General features: G+C 40.7%; 1 protein-coding gene across 1 annotated transcript in view; it reads right to left on the bottom strand.

The window, feature by feature from the left end:
* The window catches only part of GLRB (glycine receptor beta), a 64,482-nt gene that overhangs the window by 17,899 nt on the left and 22,761 nt on the right, over nucleotides 1–23,822 (bottom strand). Inside the window, exons 3-7 of the mRNA XM_015819339.1 lie at nucleotides 12,706–12,812; nucleotides 12,081–12,148; nucleotides 4,588–4,817; nucleotides 3,144–3,226; nucleotides 1,083–1,223 (exon numbers count right to left, since the gene is read on the bottom strand). Coding sequence (XP_015674825.1) covers nucleotides 1,083–1,223; nucleotides 3,144–3,226; nucleotides 4,588–4,817; nucleotides 12,081–12,148; nucleotides 12,706–12,812 — 629 coding nt within the window. The remainder of the gene's footprint in view (nucleotides 1–1,082; nucleotides 1,224–3,143; nucleotides 3,227–4,587; nucleotides 4,818–12,080; nucleotides 12,149–12,705; nucleotides 12,813–23,822) is intronic.

The following is a 23,822-nucleotide window of genomic DNA, read 5'->3' as shown; positions in this document are numbered from 1 at the left end:
GGTCTGATAGTAAGAGGGATGTGATTTATAAGTAGTATAGCTTTTTTTTCTTTTATGAAATGAGAAATATAAAAATACTGGGATGGCTTTTGTGAATGAAATGTCTGGACATTTAAATGTAATTAATTTTGAGAAAATTATAATTGACAAGAATCTTTTGAATATTGAGGGGAAATTAAGCTTAAATAAGAACTTCAAAAACAGGACCTATAGTGATTTAATAAAATAACTCTTCACAAATACAAATGAAACATAAGCTGATTAGAAAAGATGCTATACACTGATGTTGATGTTATTTGTATAAACACTAGGAAAATGTTTTCATTTAACTTTGTATGTATCGAAAATACTAAGAATTGTATCTACTCAATGTTGGCAAAAGGAAAATATTATTGCAAGAAGAGAAGATCAAGGAAATGTATCCTTAGGTAGTATGTTGATTATGGAATCATAGAAATTAACTATTATTGATTGTTGTTAAATATATGAACCCAGACAACATGTTGTTTACCAAGCACTAAAGATTGTTATTGTAAAAAATTAATAAAATATATTAAAAAATATAAGATAGATGAATAAAACATCTATCTTTTATGTTTAGAAAGAACTGATTTTACTTCCATTATGTGCTCTTATAAATCTGTATGGCCAAAAATATTTTCCCATTAAAAATTAACAATTTAATCAATTCTTCATTTTGCTGCTCTGCCCTAGAGAGGCTGAAGCTGTTAACTGAATTATAGTGATTAATGAATCACGTGAATCAGAACATTTCTGTTACAAACATATCTGTCCATATTGACTAGGAAGGCAATTTATATGTCTCATGAATCTGGAATAGTATTAATTATCAAGACTATTAGTAAAGAACACAACAAAGCATTATCTATAACCGTGTAACAATTTTTTATTTAAAACAGTTATTGCAAATCAGATTTCCTGAATCAAGCTTTACTGCAGAAGCAACAAGACAAAATCAGTTCATTCACTTAATAACCTCTTACTTCCTTTCATGTTAGGATAAATGAATAAATCATCATTTAATGTAATGAATGGACAAATAAATTGATTAAAATATATACCGGTCCCTTTGTAGTATTTGGTACAGTTGCCATATTCAATATCTTCTTTTTTAATATCAAACTGGGGCAAAGCAATTTTCTCCAGTTGAACAGGATCACCAGATTGCCAGATAAATCGTAAATCATCAGTAGTGTAACCAACTACATGTTTTGGACAGAAAAAAAGATGATGTTAATGTGGTAAAAAGTAATAAAATGCAATAATTATAAACAAGCATGCTTTTCTTCCACCATGTCTAAGAATCTGGCAGATTAATTATTAAAGAGTGTTTATTATACTGATCATATCTCATTAGTACTGAAATGCATTTACAGATTTTCACTGTTTCCACATACACTGAGTGTTAACTTAAAGAACCTGGAAGTAGATCATCTGAAGCAGTGTAGGTTTTCGGTCCACATGCCAAAGTAATACATTTCTAATTTTAAAAGTGTTTTTGAACCTTTCTTTATTGGAAACACTTTTTCCACTATGGCATATTAACTTTGAAAGTTTTTGTCACAACTAGGACTGGAATTCACATGGGTTGGTGTGGTGCCACAAATAGTATTTTTTCTTACAGGTTTCTCTGCCAGCATCATGGCCCATCAGATCCCATCCTCATTAAAACATAATTGCATTTGTGTCTTGGATAAATTAGAATTATGGCTGCCCATCTATTCTTCCCAAGTTAAGATTAGTAGCTTTTCCACTATAGGGAGAGTCCACTAGGATGCTGGTTGGGAAAAACGTATGGGATATATGAATGCCTGGCATGTGTGAGTGCATAGGGACTAGGTAAGGTTGCATGGATGGGACAGAGGGTGGAAGAGACTTACCCTGGCAACTTTTGATCTTCCCTGCTGGCTTTCCCATTGCCTTTCTGGAGAAGCCAGTAAGGAAGGTTGCAAATTATGATCACATTATCACAGGCATTGCAACATTGTAAATGTTAATCATTTGCCAAGTGCACAGACTGCAATCACATGACTGTGAAGGTCTTGAAAGAACCAAATGTAACTACCATTCGTTCAGCACCACTGTAAGTTCAGTCCCTGAACGAATGGTTGTAGGTCAAGTATTGCCTGTACAGAAATATGGAAAGCAACAGAAAAAGAATCAGTAAAGGCTCTAACCAAGCTATGCCATTGAATCTGGAGAATGTCATAGTGGACAACATAATGGTAAAGATTAATCTACTGTGCATACTAATATCAAAGAACAGACTGTGCAAATTATTGCACAATATTCTTAATATAACATGCTAACAAATAATGCTTAGGATCATGGAAAAGGAGATGCCACTTGTTCAAGCTTAGAAAAGGCCAAGGAATATGAAACATTACTGCTAATGCACATACAGTATATGGTGTGACATACAAAGAATACCAAAGGGAAGCGGGTATGTTTTCATTGATTATAGAAATGCATTTGATTATATTCCTCATGTCAAGCTTTGGAACGTGCTTAGAAAAAATGATGTCATTGTGCTGTCAACATTGAAGTAACCAACAGTTAAGGAATATGCCACAAACTAGTATTTGATATATAACCATGAAACCTTCAAATGGTATGATGTGCCACAGGTAATGGTTTCCCTATGACACATTTTGAAATTGAAGGTTGGGCTTTGAAGAAGCAAGATAGAAACAGCATTTGATACTTTTGTGTAGTCCTGAGAATACATGGCTAGCCAAGGAAACAAAGGGATGATCAAATGAATCAACCCAGAATTCTCATTCAAGGCATACGTTATTATATTTCAGATATATTGTACAAATATTTATTCTCTAGAGAATTCTATAATTATGGGAACGGTCGAAGGAAAGAGAAGAGGCACCAAGGTAGAGTCGAGTCAATTACAAGAGAAGAGTGCACTATTGGAAGATCTGAAGGTTTATCATCATACTGAACATGCATATTCAATTATTAAGCATAAGAGATAGATAGATAGATAGATAGATAGATAGATAGATAGATAGACAGACAGACAGACAGACAGACAGACAGACAGACAGACAGACAGACAGACAGACAGACAGACAGACAGATGCAAAATATGTAAAATGTAATTTACATACAGCTCTCCAATTGCATTTTGCAACGCTGTGTATCCATAGGAAACAAAGTTAAATCCAACGGGCATGAGAGAGTAACAGATAATCTGGAAATATAAAGTGAAATTTGGAAGCAATTCAAATGTGCCATAAGTTAGAAAGACAAATATTCAAATTTAAATACATGTACTATATATCAGCACAAGAAGTCTTATATTTAATATTCACATTTGCACTCTTTTTTGAATTTTTGATTTTTTCCCTACTTTGTTCTGTTAAATATAAAAATAAATAACAGAAAATAGGAAATAAGAAATAGTCACACTATGTACGTGTATTAAACGTACATGCGCTTAAGCTAGCGATTATATTGCATTTTATTTTGATTTTGTGGCTTGCAAGAGGCATGATGATTATTCAGCCTTTTTGAATAATCACTATTTGAACAAGCACTCTAACTTGAGTTTATTAAAGCAGGGCTTTTCAACCTTTTCACCCATGGTACCATTTTTAGGATATGGCAACATCCAAGTACCACCAGTCGCCTAGCAAGATGTCAAAAACTTGATGACCAAAAAAAAAAAAAAAAAGGGAAAAAAGTGATAAAGTACAAGTAGTCCTCGACTTACAACAGTTCACTTAGTGACTGTTCGAAGTTACAATGGCACTGAAAAAAGTGCCCCCCAAGCCATAGCTGAGCAAGGCACCTGCCTGCCCGCCCGGCCACACTCTTCCTCCTGTCCGAGGTTTTCATTGTTGTGAGCATTTCTGTTGAGGATTGGCAGAGGGGGGGTGGGGGGGTGTTTGGTTTTTATTCCCCCCATCTGCTGGGTGGTTGCAGCAGGTTTTGGTCACTTCACATGACCCTGGGACACTGTGACTGTCATAAATATGAATCAGTTGCCAAGCATCTGAATGTAAATCACAAGACCCTGGAGATGCTGCAACATTCCAGCTGATCGGCGCTTCTTCTGGGCTCAGTGGAAGTGCCAGGATCAGTGCTGAACTCCAGCTGATTGGTGCTTCTTCAGGGCTCAGCAGAAGTGCCAGGATCAGTACTGAGCTCCAGCTGGAGCCTGGCACTGATCCTGGCGCTTCCGCTGAGCCCTGACAGCCCCGAAGAAGCGCCGATCAGCTGGAAAGCGGCACTGATCCTGGCGCTTCCGCTGAGCCCTGACAGCCCTGCAGCTGTAGCCATCTCTCGCTCAGGCTTGTGCGGTGCTCCCACCTGTTCAGCTCATTCCCCTCCCCCACTACCACTTTTCTAGGATGGTTGCGTACCACCTGCCAGGTGCCAATGTACCACAGGTGGTACCCATACCACTGGTTGAAAAGCCCTGTATTAAAGCAGTCCAATTTTCTGGTTTATAACATCTTGTTTACTTATGATAATATTATTTAAAACAAAAAGTCTATAGCTATGGAGTTTTCTTAAAACTATTCATAATCAGTAGAATATATAAAATACCTCATGCTGACTAGGACATCTCCATCACGGAATATAAACAGGAGAATATTTTCTTGAGTGACATCATGGAAGTTAGCATTCTTTTCATTTGCAAAGAACAGATCAGGCTTCCACAGACATTTAAACATGGTAGGGTCCACTGTTAGTGATTCAGATCCTTTCCAATCAGTGGGCAACTTAAGCCGAGGATCATTCCATTTCTGTCTTAAGAAGATGTTAACTCGGTAATCCTGTTTGAAATATATTAAGCATATTAACTGTTACATTTATTGAATTAATATGTTAACACCTAAAGCAGATATTTGGTATATTCAGTTGAGAGAAATGTTAGCAAAACTCACAAAGCTTAAATCAAGAAACGATTTACATAATCCATATATGGATTTGCCTCATGGTGAAATGGGCAGCAAGCAAATTTAATAAACAATAATAATCAATAATACATGTCTATTTCATTAAATCAGTCAGTCACTGAAAAGATTTGTATAGCTAAATTTTATGCACCATCACTCTTGGACTCAAGCCTCACTGCCCAAGTGCTTGCAAGAAATAATATAGTGAATGCATTTCTAAAGCCATGCTTGAATTTTAAGCATAATTTGCTGGTGATCAGTGGAAAATCTTATTAGAGGCCCAAACAAAGAGATGAGCATGGTTAGGAGAAAAGATAAATGTCATTTAACACCTAGAGTAAATATCCATTATACTGTTCCCGTCCCTATAGTGCATCATTTAACACACAGAGTAGGTATCCATTATACCAGGGGTATCAAACTTGATTTCATTGAGGGCCGCATCAGCATTGCGGTTGCCCTCAGCGGGCCAGGGGGGCATGGCCGACTGGCTGGGTGTGGCGGGTTAGTTATGACTGACTGGGTGGGTGTGGCCACCTGGACATCGCTTGCATCAGGGGGGCGCCTGTGGAGGCCAGGCGGGGTTGGTCTCTGGAGAGTGGGATGGTGGCAGAAGGCTTCTTCTGCAGGGTGAGGCGAGGCAAGGCAGGGGGCAGGGCAGGGATGCCACCACCGTGGGACAAGGTGAAGCAGGAGGCAGGGTAGCTACGGCTGGACACCATTGGCCCCTGCAAACAGCGGGCGGCAAGCGCACGGGGTCTGATGGTGTCTGTCAGTAGCCACAGCCTGCTGGACTCTCGGCGAGTGCATTCTGCAACTCTGCAGCCTGCTGTCACCGCTGGCAGCAGGTGGAGTCGGGGGGGAGGCATGAGATGTGGACCGCCGGACGCGCCTACTCCATCCTATCTGTTTTGGAGAGCAGGTCGCCGCTGGTCATCTCCTTGGCTCCCTCATGGGTCTTGCCCTTGGCATACGTGTGGAGCGTGTTTTCTTCGTGCACAGTGGGGCCAAGGTGCGTCGGGTGCATGAAGGGAACACACTTCATGCACAGGCCAAGAGCAAGACCCACCAGGGGGCCGAGGAGATGACAAGCGGCAACCTGCCTTCCAATCGCAAGCAAAAACAGATGGAATGGAATAGGCGCATTCAGTAGTCCACATCACATGCCTCCCTCCCTGACTTCGCCTGTCAGTGCTGCTGCAGTGCCTGCTGCTTGGAGGGCCGTCCCAGTGGTCGCAGCGGGCTGCGGAGCCCCTGCTGCCAGACACTGTCAGCCCCTGCATGCTCATCATCTCCTGTGCCTCAGGGGCACCGGGCTGGGCAGGGTCAGGGCAGAGGGACTGGTCCCTTGCCGTCTCTGGGGCGGCCCCGCAGGCCAAATATGGGCCAATCATGGGCCAGATCCAGCCCGCGGGCCTTGTGTTTTACATGTCTGCATTATACTGTAGAGTAGATATCCATTATACTGTTCCTATATTGCAGCATAATTCAAAGTTTAGAAAAGAAGAGAATATAAGCCAAAGGAACTAAGATGTAAAGTAAGACAATGTTAAAGGAAATATACGGGGATATCTGGACAGAGAAAACGGTGGACTAACAAATCTTCATGTAGGGAGGATTAATGCTGAGGCAAAGACTGGAAGCCAAGTGATGATCTTGGGCCACTGGATCTTCAGACAAGAAATCATGAAATCACACACTTGTGCTTCAGCAAGCAGATCCTTGTGAGAAAATCAGCAGGAGAGATCCTGCAGGTAATTCTGCAGATAGAGTGTTGGGAGCTGCAGAAGAAATAATCAAGCTCATAGCCTCCAGTGGAGCCTGCTTAAAGGCCACTGGGTTTGGATAGTCCATTTTCTATAGCATATTGAAACCAATTTACAGAGCACCTTAAGCCATCTGGTGAGTGTATTTTCAACCCCTGGGCAAATTTAAAGTAAAAACTAAGGAAATAATTAAATTGGTTTTTTTTAAAGTACAAGCAAAACCTTGTCAAGTATTTGGATTAAGAAAGTTTAAAACATGACAGTTAAAATAGGAACATTGTTTATTTTAAAGTACTTATAGATTAATAATGAACATACCTCTATTGGAAAGAAGATTGTTTAAATTTGCTGTAGAAGAAAATCGGATGAATAAGGGAACATGGAAACTGCAACAGACCACATGACTATAAAAGTTATGGTATGCCAAAAGGAACTAAAAAACTATGATACACAAAGAATCCTCTTTTACTTTTTGTGTCCATTTCCTGGATTATAAATTAAACAAAGAAAAATGACCACTACCAGAAAAAAGACCAAAAATTACAGAAGACAGAAGAGGATCATTTTCAGACGAATTAACAGGAAAAGGTATTGTACCTGAGATTTTACAAAGGATGTTTGAGCAATTGGGGAAGAATGTCACAGCATCAATAACTGACTGAATCAGTTAAAAGAGATCTTCTACAGTTGATAACAAAGGATAACTAAGCTACATTTCTCGAGGGATTTACAGAAAAACTTATAGAATCATCCTATGAAAATTATGTTTCTTAGGAGATTGGATTGGAGTAATTTGCCCAGAAAAACACAGAACCTCTGTAAAATGAATTAAATTAACACAAAGGAAATTACCAAAAATAGTTTTGAAATGATGGATAAATTTAAGTTTGTAGAGACAAAGATGGTATTTTCAAAGAATATATACTTTTTTTGAAAGACATAAGATATTTTTCAAAAAAAAAATTGCAAATAGAGTTAGAAGTTTAAAAAGCTTGGGCTTGCTTTGCAAGGGGGTAAACTAATATTGTTGCACTATATTTATCAGTATTCAATTAGGAGAGATAATATATATGTGTGTTTGTGACTTTTTTAATGTACTTTTTATGTACTTCTGTTTATTTATTTTTTTCTATTTTCTCCCTTTTTTGGAATCCGTATTTTATTTTTTTAAAATAAAAATAAAAAAGTTGTAAAAAAAATATTTTTTTAAAAAAATGATAAACTGTTGGTATATGACACCAGAGAAATTATGTAAGATATATAAGATACTTACAGGCAATTTTGAAAATGTGAAAAATCGTAGGGACATTGAAAAAGCAAACAAAGTATTAAATATCTAAGGGGCTGCCACAAAGAAGAGGGAGTCAAAGGTGCTTCTTAAAAGCATCTGAAGGCAGAACAAAAAGCAATGGATAGAAAGTAATCGAGGAAAGAACCAACCTAGAACTAAGGAGAAAAATGGGGGGGGGGAAATATTAATTCTGGATTTGCTGATTGAAAAAAGAATTGACCTTGTAATACAATTTCAAAGAGAAATAGGTTTGCTTGTAACTGATATAAAGAAGATCGGAAGTCATATCTTTAATTTTTTTTCACTTTTTTCTTTCTACCTGTATTACTTTCTGCACTTTTTGGTTTTTTTTCTAACTTTTAAAACTTTTCTTAATGTTTCATGTTTATCTTTTACTTACATAAAAAAATCATAAAGATTGTATTTCAAAAAAAGAAAAAATGACCTATATTAAATCCAGTTTACACCAATATTATTATTTACTTTGTTAAATAATTTATATGGCTATCATCTCACAAGGCAGCATAGAAGAATTAAAACAACAGCTAAAAATGCTGACTTATGATGCCTGAGATAAACAATAAATCCCAATCAGAAAAACCACATCATGACCAGAGCTTGACAAATTTCCTAGCTCAGATGTGTTGGAAAACAGCAGCACTTTGTAAAAGGTAAGAGTCATCTGGATCTCTGGGGTGCCATATATAAGGCTCCAATAAGAGATCATAATTTGATATAAGGCCCTGGGAATATGCTGTCTCTATTTAATATGACAGGGCACAAAGAAACAATGGGATGTAAGTGGTCCTGCAAATAGCCTGGTCCTTTGCACCAAGAACTCTGTCTACTTTATCTTGGGTGACAGGTTTGAACTCTTACTAGATAACTGGGCCAGACCCTTCCTCAGGCAATAATAAAGGATCTCTACAGTTGAATTTGACCTCCAAGCAAATTTGATCAATTTTATCAGACAGTTTACTAGAATAGTCCTCAAGGTGGGCCTGCAGGTATTTTTGCAACCCCTCCTTAGTCAGAACAGACCATGATACCCCAAACAGGGCTATGAAGCAAGGAAACTGGTTCACAAGCAACTTTCTTTTCTGATCCCTGCAGCCCAACTTCACAAACAAGACTTCACATCTGGCAATCTGCAAAACAGTTCTAAAAACCACTAGAGTTTCTTAAATATTAATTACAATTACCACAGCATTCTTCCAGCCCTGGGTCAACGGATAGTGCCATATATAAAGCTTTTTGGGCACATCTCCAAGAGAGGAACTGCCCCTCAGTTTTCAGTAATACAAACAAGGGAAAACGTCTCATCCATATTACATCATGGATGCCAGTTTTATTATAGGCGGACTATATATATATATAAATCAACAGCAGTGGAAGCCAGGGTCTCTGGAGTCCTGGATACCAGGACTTGGACCAAGTATATTTTTTCATACATTTCTCTTTGCAAATCACACTTGCTTTTATCATATCTACATGCCTTTTTTATCTAAAAAAAACCAATTAAAAGCTAATGTCATAATAGTATTAGACATTACAGAATACTTGGAACACCATAATAAAAAACAAGGTGTGTTAATTTTTTTAGATGTGGAGAAAGCTATTGATAATTTCAATTGGTCTTTTTTATTCAAAGTTTTGGAAGATATTAACTTTGAAGAGGATTTATAAAATGGGTAAACTGATTTGTACCTCACAGAAACCACACATTATTGTTAATGGAGATTTAACACTGTGAGATATTCTTTTGTTTATTTTGTTTCTTGAAATTTTGAATAGAGATATAAGGCAAGATGAAAGAATAAAGGGTATAAAAACTTAAAAAGTGTTGCTATTGGAAGATCCATTAAATGAGAAAATTAAAAGAATTAGCATTTAGCTGGCTTTAATATTAATAAACTGAAGAGACAAAAAGTGAAATACAAGATCAAACAAAATTGATGAACAAAACTGGTTTCAAGATTCAAGAAAAGGGAAAATATTTGGGTGTTAATTTGACAAATATTAATTGTATACTTTTTCAAAATAATTATGTTAAGACATGCAATGAAGTTAAAAGATATGTTAAGATGGAAAAATATACAATTGTCATTTTTGGGTCAAATCTCTGACTTAGATGAATGTTTTACCTAAGATATTATTTTTGTTCCAGACAATACCTGTTTTGACAACTGATGAACCATTTAACATGTTAAACTTTTGCAGCAAGATAAAAAGCCATAAGCTAAGTATAAGATGTTATAATGCCAAAGAAAGAGCAAACTTGGTTTTATCTGATTTAAAATTATACTTTGTTGCCTGCTTTTTAGCTTGGATGAAAGAATGGCTGTTGTAAGAAATAGAAGATATTGAAGTTACCTGTATAAGGACATGTTTTGAGGTTTGGGTGGCATGATTATTTACGGTTAATGTTAATGATAATGTACATTTTAAAAATCATTTTGTTAGACATGCTATATTCAGAATATGGGATATATAGTAAACCCAAATTGTGTACTTTTGTAGCTGTTATGATGAGAGGCATATTAAGCAAGAGAAATGATAACTAAACATAAATGATTAATCTAGGATGATATACTGGAATTTTCCAAGGGAGATTTCAAAATAAAATCAAGAGAAGATTTGACATCAGAAAGATATGTATGTCATTGGTTATTGCAAATTCATTAAATATCCCACTTGCTTCATTTTAGAACCATTACTCTTGACAAAAACAAACTAGGAATGAAACATAGAAACATTTTGGTAAAAATTCAACTAGTGATTAACATTTAAAAGTCTTTGTTTAAATAACACAGTTCTCATGACTCTGTTCTAATGACATAGGGAACCACTAGTCAAATGAATGTTGGTAGGGACTAAGTTAACTGCTGTGGGAATGAGTTAGCTGGTGCCTTAGAACAGGGCTTTTCAACCAGTGGTACGGGTAACACCTGTGGTACATTGGCACCTGGCAGGTGGTACACGACCATCCTAGAAAAGTGGTAGCGGGGGAGGGGAATGAGCTGAACTGGTGGCAGCACCGCACAAGCCTGAGCGAGAGACGGCTCGAGCTGCAGGGCTGTCAGGGCTCAGCGGAAGCACCAGGATCAGTGCCAGGCTCCAGCTGGAGTTCAGCACTGATCCTGGCACTTCTGCTGAGCCCTGAAGAAGTACCAATCAGCTGGAATGTTGCAGCATGTCCAGGGTCTTGTGATTTACATTCAGATGCTTGGCAACTGATTCATATTTATGACGGTCACAGTGTCCCAGGGTCATGTGAAGTGACCAAAACCTGCTGCAACCACCCAGCAGACGGGGGGAATAAAAGCCAAACACCCCCCCACCCCACCCCCCGCTGCCAATCCTCAACAGAAATGCTCACAACAATAAAAACCTCGGACAGGAGGAAGAGCGCGGCCAGGCGGGCAGGCAGGTGTCTTGCTCGGCTGTGGCTTGGGGGGCACTTTTTTCAGTGCCATTGTAACTTCGAAGAGTCACTAAGCGAAATGTTGTAAGTCGAGGACTACCTGTACTTTATCACTTTTTTCCTTTTTTGAGGGGGGTCATTAAGTTTTTGAACCTTGCTAGGCGACTGGTGGTACTCAGATGTTGCCACATCCTAAAAGTGGTACAATGGGTGAAAAGGTTGAAAAGCCCTGCCTTAGAAGCATCAGATAGAAAGACATTTATCACATCCACTCAGTATAGCTATATAGATCAATCCATAAAGCTATGTCAGCCTTGGAAAGAAATTAAAAATAAATAAATAAACATTTAGAAGAAAGGAAAAAATTTAACCTGTTATGCAGATATAGTAAATATAGAAGTTTCAAAGGTGAAGATCATTCCTTTCTTAGGACTGTTTTTTCCTTAGCATTTGCCCCTGAGTAATGTTCATCCAAACTTTTTAAAATGCTGATAAAGTCATTTGATTCTAAACTGTCATTTTGAGTGTTGACTATTTCTAACTGCCTTAATTTTAACTATTCTGATATTCTTTCTTCTAACATTATTGCCCATCAAGACTACTAAGTTTAATGAAGAAAGATATTGATTTCCAAATAAATAAATAAACCTCAATCTCACCATAGTTGTTTCTTGTATTGATCCAAAACTGTTAATGAAAATATTCACTGCTACATCCACTGGAATTCCTAAAACATATGCATAAGAATTTTTATTCTGTTTTCTCTCTTTCATCTTTCATCCTTTTATTTTTGTTTCTGACTCTTAAATAAAAGATTTATAAATACACAGAAAGTAAAAAGTAATTCTAATTCTATATTCTTTAATGAATATACACCCAGTTCTAGTTTATGAAGAAAATTTCAGAAAAAAAGCCATAAAAATTATAAAAAAATTATTAATTACATAGTATGACCAAATATTAGATGAGCAGATGAAAAACGTAATAATTACAGCTTACAATTCATATAAAGTTTTGTATATAATGGTATATTAATTTATAGTGATTGACAGCTATGTTAATTTGTTTACAGCAAATTCAATGTTCTAACATGTTTAAAATACATAATCTGACATTTAGTTTATATCTTGTTTTATAGTTTGAACTGTAATCAATTCTCACCTACCAATGTCTAGCTAATTTACAGAAATAAATAATTAAAATGCAAATTATTGATGCCACAAATATTTAGAATAGCAAATCAATCAAATTAAAATAAATCTACTTTGTTATACATTACCCAACCTTTGAAATTTGGTCTTATCCTGGGATCATAACTAACCAGAAGTCTATTTAAGATGTTACTTGTAGAATTAGCAGGTACTCTTGCAAGGTCTTCAGCTGATTGCTGTCTGTTAAAAACAAAAAAAGCTTCACTTATTCTTTTTCTCCACCTTTATAGGAATAGCATTAGCACTTAAGACTTATATATCACTTCATAATGTTTTACAGCACTCTCTAAGTGTTTTACAGAATCAGCATATTGCCCCCAACAATCTGGGTCCTCATTTTACTGACCTTGGAAGGATGGAAGGCTGAGTCAACCTTAAGCCTGCAATACTGCATTCTAATCACTGCACCACCATTATTCTATCAATATTTTTTCAATTAATCAAAAGACTCAAAAATATCTTAATTTTTAAATATACTAATAACTACATGAATTTGAAGCATGATACATGAAAGCATGTACAATTGTAAATGAAACATGAAATTATAATGCATGAACTAGGATACATGAAACTGTATACAATAATACAAAGCAAACCTAAATCATTAAGGCTCGACATTACATTTGTTTCTTTTATTACAAAAGAATAGCATAACTTGATTTCTGGAAATCTATGCATGAAAGAAATGAAGCATCTGAGTCCATAATATAAGTGTTAGAGTTTTTACTATATTAGGCAATATTAGTATTCAAAATTTTAAAGTTAAAAATCATATTTAAAAAATCATACCATGATTCTGTCACAGCTGAATAATTGTGAGAGGCAGCTCTCATAAAATCAGAAGTAAAAAAGACTGACACCACTTCAGTCCAGATTAGTCCATTACCAAAGCAAGAAATAAGTAAAAGTGTTTCTTAACCAGAAAAGAGATGCTTCAAGCCTGTTAGTCCATGCAAATAGGGTAAAAAGTACCAAAAAAATTAAACCTCATTTTAATTAAATAGGCTTTGCATTTGATACACCACAGCACTAGCATTTTTAACAACCATTTCATTATCTTTCCTACAAAATATTGAAGAGATTTTATTATGCTTAAGTATAATAATATATGCAAATTATTGAGGCCACAAATATTTAGAATAGCAAATCAATCAAATTAAAATAAATCTACTTTGTTATACATTACCCAACCTTTGAAAGTTGGTCTTATCCTGGGATCATAACTAACCAGAAGTCTATTTAAGATGTTACTTGTAGAATTAGCAGGTACTGCAATGTGTTTTCAACAATTGGGATGTTTTGAAACTTCAAGTGGCTGTTAAGTTTAACCCTGTCAGACAATGTCTGGTGGTGCTTTGTGTTGACGTGTAGCAGTACAAATAATCTTCAACAGGGCAACGTTAAAAAACTTTGTAAACCTCCGGTTGGCTAGTTTATCTGATAACAACTAAAGCCACGGAAGAAAAGAAAAGAAAATTCAAAGAACTGAAAGCAAGTTTTTTTTCTTTCTCTTTTTTTCCCTTTTAATCTGGCTCTTTGGACTATTCAATTCCCCTTTGTCAGAGGTGAGGAGAGGAGGCTGCTACTTTCCCCTCCCCCTTCACACCTTCAATATTTCCTTTAGTCTTTCCCCACTGTCTTTTGAAGTTGCTGGGATAAATGTTCCCCTCCTTTTTAATTAAAAGGGGAGGCCTGTTTTAGCCTCAAACCCCAAACTGATGTGTGTGTGTTTTGTTTATATATAAGCACCCAGAACATTACGCTTGGGATTGTAATGGTGAGAAAAATAGGAGATGGTTAAAGGGCCCTATAAAAACCACATGTTTGGTTGGAATCACCTCATGATTTTTCTCGCTTCTTGCAGGACAAGCCATATGTCTAAATAAATGTTGTTTTAATAGTATTTGTGTATATATGTTTGTGTTGTTCTGTGTTATTTCCAAGACTTGGACGAGGGTCAAAACCCTCTCTGATAACAACACACAAAAAGGCCTTATTTAAAAATAAATAGTTTGCCTGGAGAAAATATGAAATGAAATATTTGTATGTGGAATTGTTTATGCAAGCAGTTAGCATGGAAGTGAATGAGTTAATTTGCTGATACCTAAGTGTGTGTGTTAGCTCTCAAACCCCCACCCACCCACCCACTCCCTCCCAGGCTGTGAAAGAAATTGTAAACTGCAGTTTTTATTGTTGTAAAAGTAAATTGAAAAGCAATAGCAAGTGTTTGCATGAGAAGAGTTCCATGGAGGATGTGTGAGAGAATTTATGGCAAATGCATGTGAAGGAGAGAAAACTATTTTTTTAGTAGTGAGATTTTTGTAAAATTTCTTTTTCTTTCCCCCCCCCTTTCTCTTTTGTTTTTCTGCTGGCTGTGTTGCTTTAAGAGCGAGAGAGAGAGAAAGAAGAGGGGGGGCTGCTCATTTTAACTTTTTTTTCCTCTGCTTGAAATTCCGCTTTGGGAGTGGTGGGGTGGATGTGAAGTTTGGTGCCCGCTCTTGCAGTTTCAGCTTGCAATTTTTTTACTCGAAAGAGGAGACAGTAATTGTTGGACAATTTTTTTGGGGGGGGGGAATTGCTGAGTTTAAATTGTTTAGTTAGACCTATATATCCATCAACCAAAAGAAATGACTCTGAATTGTTTTGCTTAGATTTGTAAATGTTTAACCTACTTAATGGAAATTTGTTTCCATCTGAATGGAATTTGATTAAATTGGAATTTGTCTAACTTTATATTAAAACCAATACTAGAGTTTGATATAAATCTATTTCAGTAACTCAGAATATCTTATTAAGTTTGTTTATTTTTTGTGAAGTTAAAATGAAGAAGTTGAGAAAAATTTTGGGATTATAAATAGCTATGTTGTTTTGACTAAAGATTTGTATGCAAAACTGTTAGAAAAAGAGTTTATGTTAACAAATACAAACAGAGTTTGGTGACTGTTCTTTTGTTGGCTCTTCACTTGGTAATTTGTTTGTAAATATGGGCAAAGGAATGGCTTGGAGGAGGTTTTGACTCAGAAGTGGGGGAAAAGAGGCAGCCAGTGGCATTTTTGCCTAAAATTGACATTTGGGGACATCTTGGTGGTTAGCATTTCTTATCAAGTGTGGGCAATTTTAAATCAGAAAGCCAAAAGGAGGTATACACTTGTTCATAACAAAGTAGTTGGGAAAAAGAAAAGAAAAAGAGAGACATAATGAAGATGTGATAATAGATGGGGAGGAGAAAATGTGAGTGGAGGCTGGATGAATTTCCCTCCCTTAGTCAGAAAAAAACCCTGTGGTTATGCCTTATGGAAGGCTCTGAGGTTGTTAATAAGGGAGAAGGAGAATATACTGACTCCAAGTATGCTTATGGAGTCTTGAATACTTTTGGAGAAGAGAACAGTAAGAGGATTGATTAATAGTAAAGGGAACGAGTTGGCTCATGTAGATAGCAGATGTAATTGTGGGGGAAAAAAAAGAAGTTAGACCAAAGTGGTGGAAGGGAAGGGAAGGAATGGATAATAGAAGGAAGAAGCAGGAAAGTTGTTTTTAAGTGGGTGTGCACAGACTTGTGAATTGCATGCATTAAGCAGGGAGACTTCCATTAACGTGGTCAGCCCAAACATGTGAATTGTATGCCTTAACACAACCCTTAGAATGTTGAAGGAACAAGAATGTACTATAGAAATATGAAAAGAGAGAACAATGAAGAAACAGAAGAAAGTGGGAGGTGGATGTTGCAAGATTGGAGGATGTTGAAAAGAAAGAAAGAGAGAGAGAGAGAGAGAGAGAGAGAGAGAGAGAGAGAGAAAGAAAGAAAGAAAGAAAGAAAGAAAGAAAGAAAGAAAGAAAGAAAGAAAGAAAGAAAGAAAGAAAGAAAGAAGAGAAAGAAAGCAATAGCTAGGACACAGAAGCAGCCACTGAAGGGGGGTCGCAAGGGATGATAGATACTTTTTTAAAACAGGATGGTTGTATTTATACTTTAGTTAAACAACTCTGTGATAAATTGAACTATTGCATAAGTATTTTAGTAGAATTCTGTATTCCTTTGTTCTGGCATAATCAAATGACACTTTTGATTTTATATAATGGGGAAGCAGAAAAATGTCTTAGCTCCTTATAGCTGAATTCTTTTTGAAGGGGGATTAAATGTTATATATGTTGCTTACTTGTCTTCAGGCACTTTATCTCCCATTTCCTAATTAAGCTAGCTTGTTTTTGTCTATATGACCTTGGCTATAAAGAACAATTAAAAAACATAAATCCTATAGAAGATCTGCTTGTTTTTTTACTTGCAACACTACTATGTGTTTTTTCCTTTTCTCTCCCCCCTTCCTCTCTCTGTCTCTTTTACATTTGACTTTGTTGGATGTCAATATATTTCAGTAGGTTTAGCATTGGGCTATTCTGCACAATACTTGATGACTGACAAATTGAGAACATAGATTTTTTAATCTTCTCTATTTACTTTATTAATCATTTTTATAATTTATTCATCTTGATTTTCCTCTTAGGAGGGAACTGAGATACCTCATTGCAATTTGTGTGTTCATCTATTTTGTTCTTTGTTATTGCTTCTAATATTAATTAGAAACTATTTGTGACTGCAAAATAAAAATTATTATAATTAGAAACTATTTAATGTTAAACAATTTAATATTAGAAAATATTAATATATTTCATGGCAGCTCCTTTGTAAAATGTGGAATCCAAGGTTTATTGTCTTTAGACTAATATGGCTGGGCCAAATTTTAAAAGATATAAAACTGCTTTTTTGTGGAAGACTTGTATGTGCCTTTAATATATTTGATGGAAAAAGTCATTTCTCAATGTCTATGGTAAAACTGAATGATATGAAATGGGGCGTTGTCTTACCTGAACGCCTTTTCTCAGCACGGAGATGGAGGATCCACCCATGGGTTGAGACTGTATTCCTGCCCAATCAGATCAAGTCAGCCAAAGTTGTCACGCCCTGTCCCTGGACCTATGCCCAGTCTTGACATGAGCGTAGCCCTTGACTGATGGATGATGTACTGGCTCATAAACTAAATACCTAAAATGCTGAATAACATCCTATAAAGAGGGAGGGAGGTGGATCCTCCATCTCCGTGCTGAGAAAAGGCGTTCAGGTAAGACAACGCCCCTTCTCCAGCACTGGAGATGGAGGATCCACCCATGGGACATACCAAAGCCTACTGTCCCTGAGGGAGGGAAACAGACTGGTCCGGTGTGGCACTTTGGCATACTACTTGCTGGAGGACCCTCCTACCAAATGAGGCCTCCGCCGAGGCAAATTTATCGACCTTGTAGTGCCGAATAAAAAGGAGATGGAGTGGACCATGTGGCCGCTCTACAAACCTCCTCGATGGTCGCTTGAGTGTTCCAAGCCGCAGATGTAGAGGCACTCCGTGTGGAGTGCGTTGTGACCCCTCGTGGAACCGGCAATGACTCCGCTCTATATGCCTCGGTGATGCACGCCCTAATCCACCTGCCAATGGTGGAAGAGGAAACCTTCCTACCCTTGGAAGAGGGGTGAAAGGAGACAAACAGGGCTTCTGATGTGCAGAAATCCGCTGTCCGTGCAATATAGTAACGGAGCGCCCTGCGGACATCTAAGCAATGCCATTGCCGTTCCAAGGTACACGTTGGCCTAGGGCAAAAGTCCGGTAGGACAACCTCCTGGCTCCTATGAAAGAGCGAATTCACCTTTGGGACAAAGGTAGGGTCCAGCCGGAGAACCACACGGCCCGGGCGGAAAATGCACAGATCCTTACGGACCGACAGTGCCGCCAGCTCTGATATACGTCGCGCCGACGTGATGGCCACTAAGAAGGCTACCTTGTGTGACAGGTGAGTCATATCGCACGATGCTAATGGTTCGAAGGGCGCCCTTGTTAGAGCCCTAAGAACCCGGGGCAACTCCCAGGAAGGCTATCGGTGTACTGTCGGTGGCCTGATGTTAGCTGCCCCTTAAGAAAGGAGCGTAGCAGCGGGTGTTGAGCTAACGACCCTCCGTGTTCCCAGGCGAGAACAGTAGAGAGCGCCGTTAGTTGCCTACGTAAGGTATTAGGGGCCAAACCTTTGTCCAAGCCATACGACAAATATTCCAAAATATTAGGAATATTGAGTCGTGAGAGAGACAGCTTATGTTTGTCACACCAAGCCCAAAAGTTTTTCCACGTGGCCCCATAGATACGATTCGTGGATGGGCGACGGGATGCCTGTATTATCTCAATGACCCTTAAGGGGCAAGATTGCCTCGACAAAAAGTCGCGCTCAAGTGCCAGACGGCTAGCTGCAGCCACTGGGGATCCGGATGTAGGATGGCTCCCTGACTGAGTGATATCCTGTCTGGAGGAATCCTCCACGGATTCGTTATGGAGAGACCCAGCAGGTCGGCAAACCACGGTCTCCTTGGCCAATACGGGGCTACCAGTAGAAGCTCCGCGTCTTCCCGGAGTAGTTTGCATACCACCGCCGGAAGAAGAGGGAGAGGTGGAAAAGCATACAGCAGACCTCGAGGCCATGGAGAGCGTAGTGCACCTATCTGCTTCGCTCCCTGAGACGGGAAGCGGGAGAAGAAGCGGGGGAGCTGGGTGTTGGCCGGTGAGGCTCGGCCTTGATTGACACTAGCTTGTGCTCTGCCCAGGTCCCCAATATTAATGCCTCGTTCAGAAGGGTCCGAGAATGAGTGCCCCCCTGCCTGTTTACATGGCCCTTGGCTGTCATGTTGTCCGTGAGGACCAGCATATGACGCCCTCGGACCTGGCTGTGGAAGTGAAGGAGAGCCAGATGTATGGCCCTCAGTTCCAACCAGTTGATATCGTGGCGGAGGTCTGAGTGAGACCAACGGCCCTGAGCCCAATGGGAGCGAAGATGCGCCCCCCAACCAAAGAGGCTGGCATCGGTCGTGATGAGGAGCCGCTCCGGCTCCTTGAACAATGACCCTTTGAGAACGGCTGGGGACAGCCACCACTTGAGGGAAAGCGATGTCTGAGACGGAAGCCTCACCCTCTTCTGAGAGGCACTGATGTTCTGCCTCTGGAAGGGGAGTAGGAACCACTGCAATTCCCTGGAGTGGAGCCTGGCCCACGGCACTATGTCTATGGCTGATATCATCTGTCCTAGCACCCTGGAAAGGCTGAGTAGAGAAACCTTCTGCCCCTTGCGTACTTGGCGGATGGATTTTCTCAGGTTTGTCAAACATTCCTGAGACAGATACGCCCTGCATTCCCTGGTGTCTATGACGGCCCCTAAATGCAATAGCCGAGTCGTGGGGACCATATGACTCTTGGGGAAGTTTACCGAGAACCCGTGATCCTGGAGCAGCCGTACTACCCGGTCGAGATCCAGTCGTGCCAAGTGGGCGGAGGTCGACTGGATCAGGATGTCGTCCAGGTAACACTGGACCCTGATCGGTATCATCCGTAGGTGAGCTGCCAGGACCGCCAGGATCTTGGTAGACACCCTGGGGGCCGACGAGAGGCCAAAGGGTAGAGCTCTGTATTGATAATGCTCTCCCTTGTAACTGAACCGTAGAAACCGCCGGTGATCGATAGAGATGGGGATATGGAGATACGCTTCCGTGAGATCGATGGATGTCAGGAAGTCTCCCTTTCTCACGCTCCCTAAAATGGAGCGGAGCGTCTGCATCTTGAATTTTTGATATTTTATATGATGATTTAAATTTTTTAGATCCAGGATGGCTCTCCATCCTCCTGACGGTTTTGGAACGACAAAGAGGACGGAGTAAAATCCCCGACCTCTCTGGTCCATCGGAACGGTTTCTACGGCCCTTATCTCCAGAAGATGCTGGATGGCCTGGCTCATCAGATTTCCTCTTGGCTAGGTTTCGAGGAAATGGGCAAGAAATGAACCTGTTTACAGGTGTGGAGATGAACTCCAGGTAGAGACCGGACCTTATTGTGTTCAGGACCCCCTTGTCTGTGGTGGTGGCCTCCCATTGGTGGAAGAACAGCGATAGTCTGCCCCCTATGGGAGGTCCCATTGCCGGGGAGTCACCTGGAGCGACGAAACGGCCGGCCGCTCCCACAAAAGGGCCGCTTACCCTGGTTACCCTGGTATTGTTGCCCGGGCTTGCTCGCCTGTCTGTCAAATTGCCCCTCTTGTCGGTCCGGTCTGGGTGGGAAAGGACGAAAAAAGTTTGAATAGTTGAATCTATTCCCCCCCCGAAAGGCCTGCCTACGAGAGACATAATTTTGCCTCTTGTCAGACTTCTTAAGGATATGGGCGAGCACTTTGCGTTTATCCTTATTCTCTGAGAGATAAGGAGTCAAAGCCTCACCAAATAATTTACCACCCTGGTATGGGGCAGAGGACAGACGCCACTTGGATTTGGCATCAGCATGCCAATGCTTAAGCCAAAGCATGCGTCGACTGGTGATCCCAGAAGCTATAGCTCTGGAAGCAAACTTAGTCACCTGGAGCGTAGCATCCGAGGCGTATTCCATTGCTGCAACCATCTTACTGATGTCCTGTTGGGATCAGACATCATCTTTGGGGGTGCGGGCCTGCAGTTGTTTTAGCCAACGGTAGGCGGCTCTAGTGAAGAACGACGCTGAGGTCGCTGCCCTAATGGCCCAAGCAGATGCCTGGTGAATCCTGCGAAAAGATAACTCGCACTTACGGTCCTCCGACTTCAATGCTTCTGAAACATCCCCAGCTATGGCTGTTGGAGAAATCAACGGTCCGAGAGGCTCGTCCACCGCAGGGACCTCCAGCGCTTCCTCCAGTTCCTTGGCCACGTTGAACAGCTTTCTGTCCGTGGCGCTCGGAAGGGGAAAGGAGGCTGGTAGCGCCCATTGCTTCTTTACAGCAGTTAGAAACATGGGCGGACATGGGATCCGGTGCTGAGCTGTCACCGGTTCAGTAAAATTTGGATCCAAATCCGGATCAGGAGTAGCCGTTAAGCTACACCTTCCCCCGAGTCGTGGTTCCACACGCCACCTTCTTTGGAACGCCTCGTTACATTGTTTACGGCTTCTCACCTTGTAAGGTCACCTGCAGCCTCGCAGGTGGCTGACAAGGAGAAGGAGTCTGTAGCCTTTGAGGACCAGTCTCGGGACTAGTCCATCGCTGTCTGGGAGTCTTATGTTTCTAAGTCGGGGTGAGGAGGGGCCAGACTGAGGTTCATCTGACCGCTGAAAGGTAGGAGGGGGAACTACGACTGGAGGTTTGGGAACTGCCCTAGCGTTCAGAGCGCGGTCCACCGCCTGAGCAATCAACCTGGACAATCGCTCCTCTGAAGGGAAAGAAAGCTGTTCTGTCTGGCGAAGGCCAGCCGCTGTGGGAGTGAAAGTGGCCTCTGGTATACGTTGAGGGGCCTGAGTAACTGGGATCTGGGGCTCCTGCCCCCGCCCCCCGTCTGAGAATTGTCCAGTCGGGCTATTTTTTGTGCCCTAGAAAATTCTCTTTCCAGGGCTTGGTGTCTCCTGGTGGCGTGCTTATCTGCCCCCTTTAAAGTTTTCTTTGCAGACTTTGCCTTAGTATTTTGCGCAGCCTTGTCTGCTCCCTCCAGATGAGATGGCATAGCGCTCAAGGCGGCCAATGAAGGGGACACGACCTCCTTCTCGAGGGAATCCATACTCTCCATCCTCTGATAATGCACGGGCTCAAGGGGGGCCCACCGGTATCTAGAGGGAATTACCACCTTGGGTGCGACCGGATGCAATTCCAAAGGATGCCAGGGACCCAGGTACTAATGCAAGCACAGGCCAACGACAGACACGCTATGGGAGTGCCTGGTACCCATGTGCAACGTGTCACAAACCAGGACCGGTGCTCTGAGGGGTCACCGTTAGTCCGCTGAAGGTACTGGAAGTAACTAAAATCGATGCACGCCCAAATACTTCCAGTGAGTATGGAATCAATAATAAACCTGCAAAAAGAGGCTGCAGTTGCACAACAGGGGCTGCCAACTAATTTGACCCAGGAGGCACCAAGCTAGGGAGAAAGAAGTCTATTAGATCGAATGAACCAGCCCAGAAGGCCTGTGAGAAATGTGATGGAACTTTTGGATTCAAAATGGCCGCCGTTCTTAAAATGGCGGCCAGTCCTGAGGGGAATAGATCGCAAACCTAAAATGCGGAATTCCAATCCTTCTGCTGAGGAATCCTGTCTCACAAAGGCTCGTTCTCCCCTAGGAAGGCGAACCTATGAGTAATAAAGCTATATTAACTTTAGCCTCTATCCCACTCTCTGTGGCCTTACACCCCGCTATCAAAATGGCGGCCGCGCCAGAACGAACTGTCAAAATTCGACAGTTGACATCTGATGAGAGTCCTGTAGGAGCGAAGCGGCTGTTACCCGCTCCGTGGTCAACCGCCTAACAGCTGACCGTCCGCCTCGGTTCCGTCGCTCTTGTCCGGTTCCAATCCGGAAAAAGGAGAAGCAAACGGCTGAAGATCGGCTGTCAATAATTCTCGGGCCTTAAATCCTCCCTACCGAACTGCTTTCCCAGGAGCGTAGCAGTCGCAATTTGCGAGAGAGAGGCCTTTGGCGCCGAAGGCCTTCTCCGCGAAAAATGGTCTCCTCGGGAGTGCAGCCGCAACCCCCAGGAGCGTAGCCTCCGCAATTTACGAGCGAGAGGCTTCTGCCGCTACAATCTTCCTCCACGAAGTTGGCCTCCCCAGGGATGCAGCCGCAATCCCCGTAATAAGAGGGCAAGTCGCTTTCAGGCTTGCCGAAAAAACACGCGGAAGGAAAAGAGAGAGCTGGCCCTCCAAAATTTCCTAACTGCTCCTGTTTTAAAATGTATGAAATTTAGAATCCACGATTCTAAATTCCTCAGTTCTGTGCTGTGAGCTCCTGGGGGGAGGGGAGAAAGAAGGGACCCCCTTCTACCTCCCGATTAATCCCCCCCCACTTCAGAGCTGACAGGAGAACTGTGAACTTAGAGAATTTTTTTTTTTTTTTTTACAAATCCAATTATAATAATTAACTAATCTGCTAATAGACCAGATTGTACCTAAGAGCCAGAGTTGTATGTCCTGTTCTTGGGCAAGATCAAGTCAAGACTGGGCATAGGTCCAGGGACAGGGCGTGACAACTTTGGCTGACTTGATCTGATTGGGCAGGAATACAGTGTCAACCCATGGGTGGATCCTCCATCTCCAGTGCTGGAGAATAACAGTGTTTTCAGCAAATTTATAGCAAGTTGCATAATGCCCTGTGAGGATTTTTACT

Source organism: Protobothrops mucrosquamatus, unplaced genomic scaffold (assembly GCF_001527695.2).
Source record: "Protobothrops mucrosquamatus isolate PMUCROS unplaced genomic scaffold, P.Mucros_1.0 scaffold901, whole genome shotgun sequence".
Classification (NCBI taxonomy): domain Eukaryota; kingdom Metazoa; phylum Chordata; class Lepidosauria; order Squamata; family Viperidae; genus Protobothrops; species Protobothrops mucrosquamatus.
Note: the sequence above shows the minus strand (reverse complement) of the source record. Positions and strands in the feature narration are given on the sequence as shown.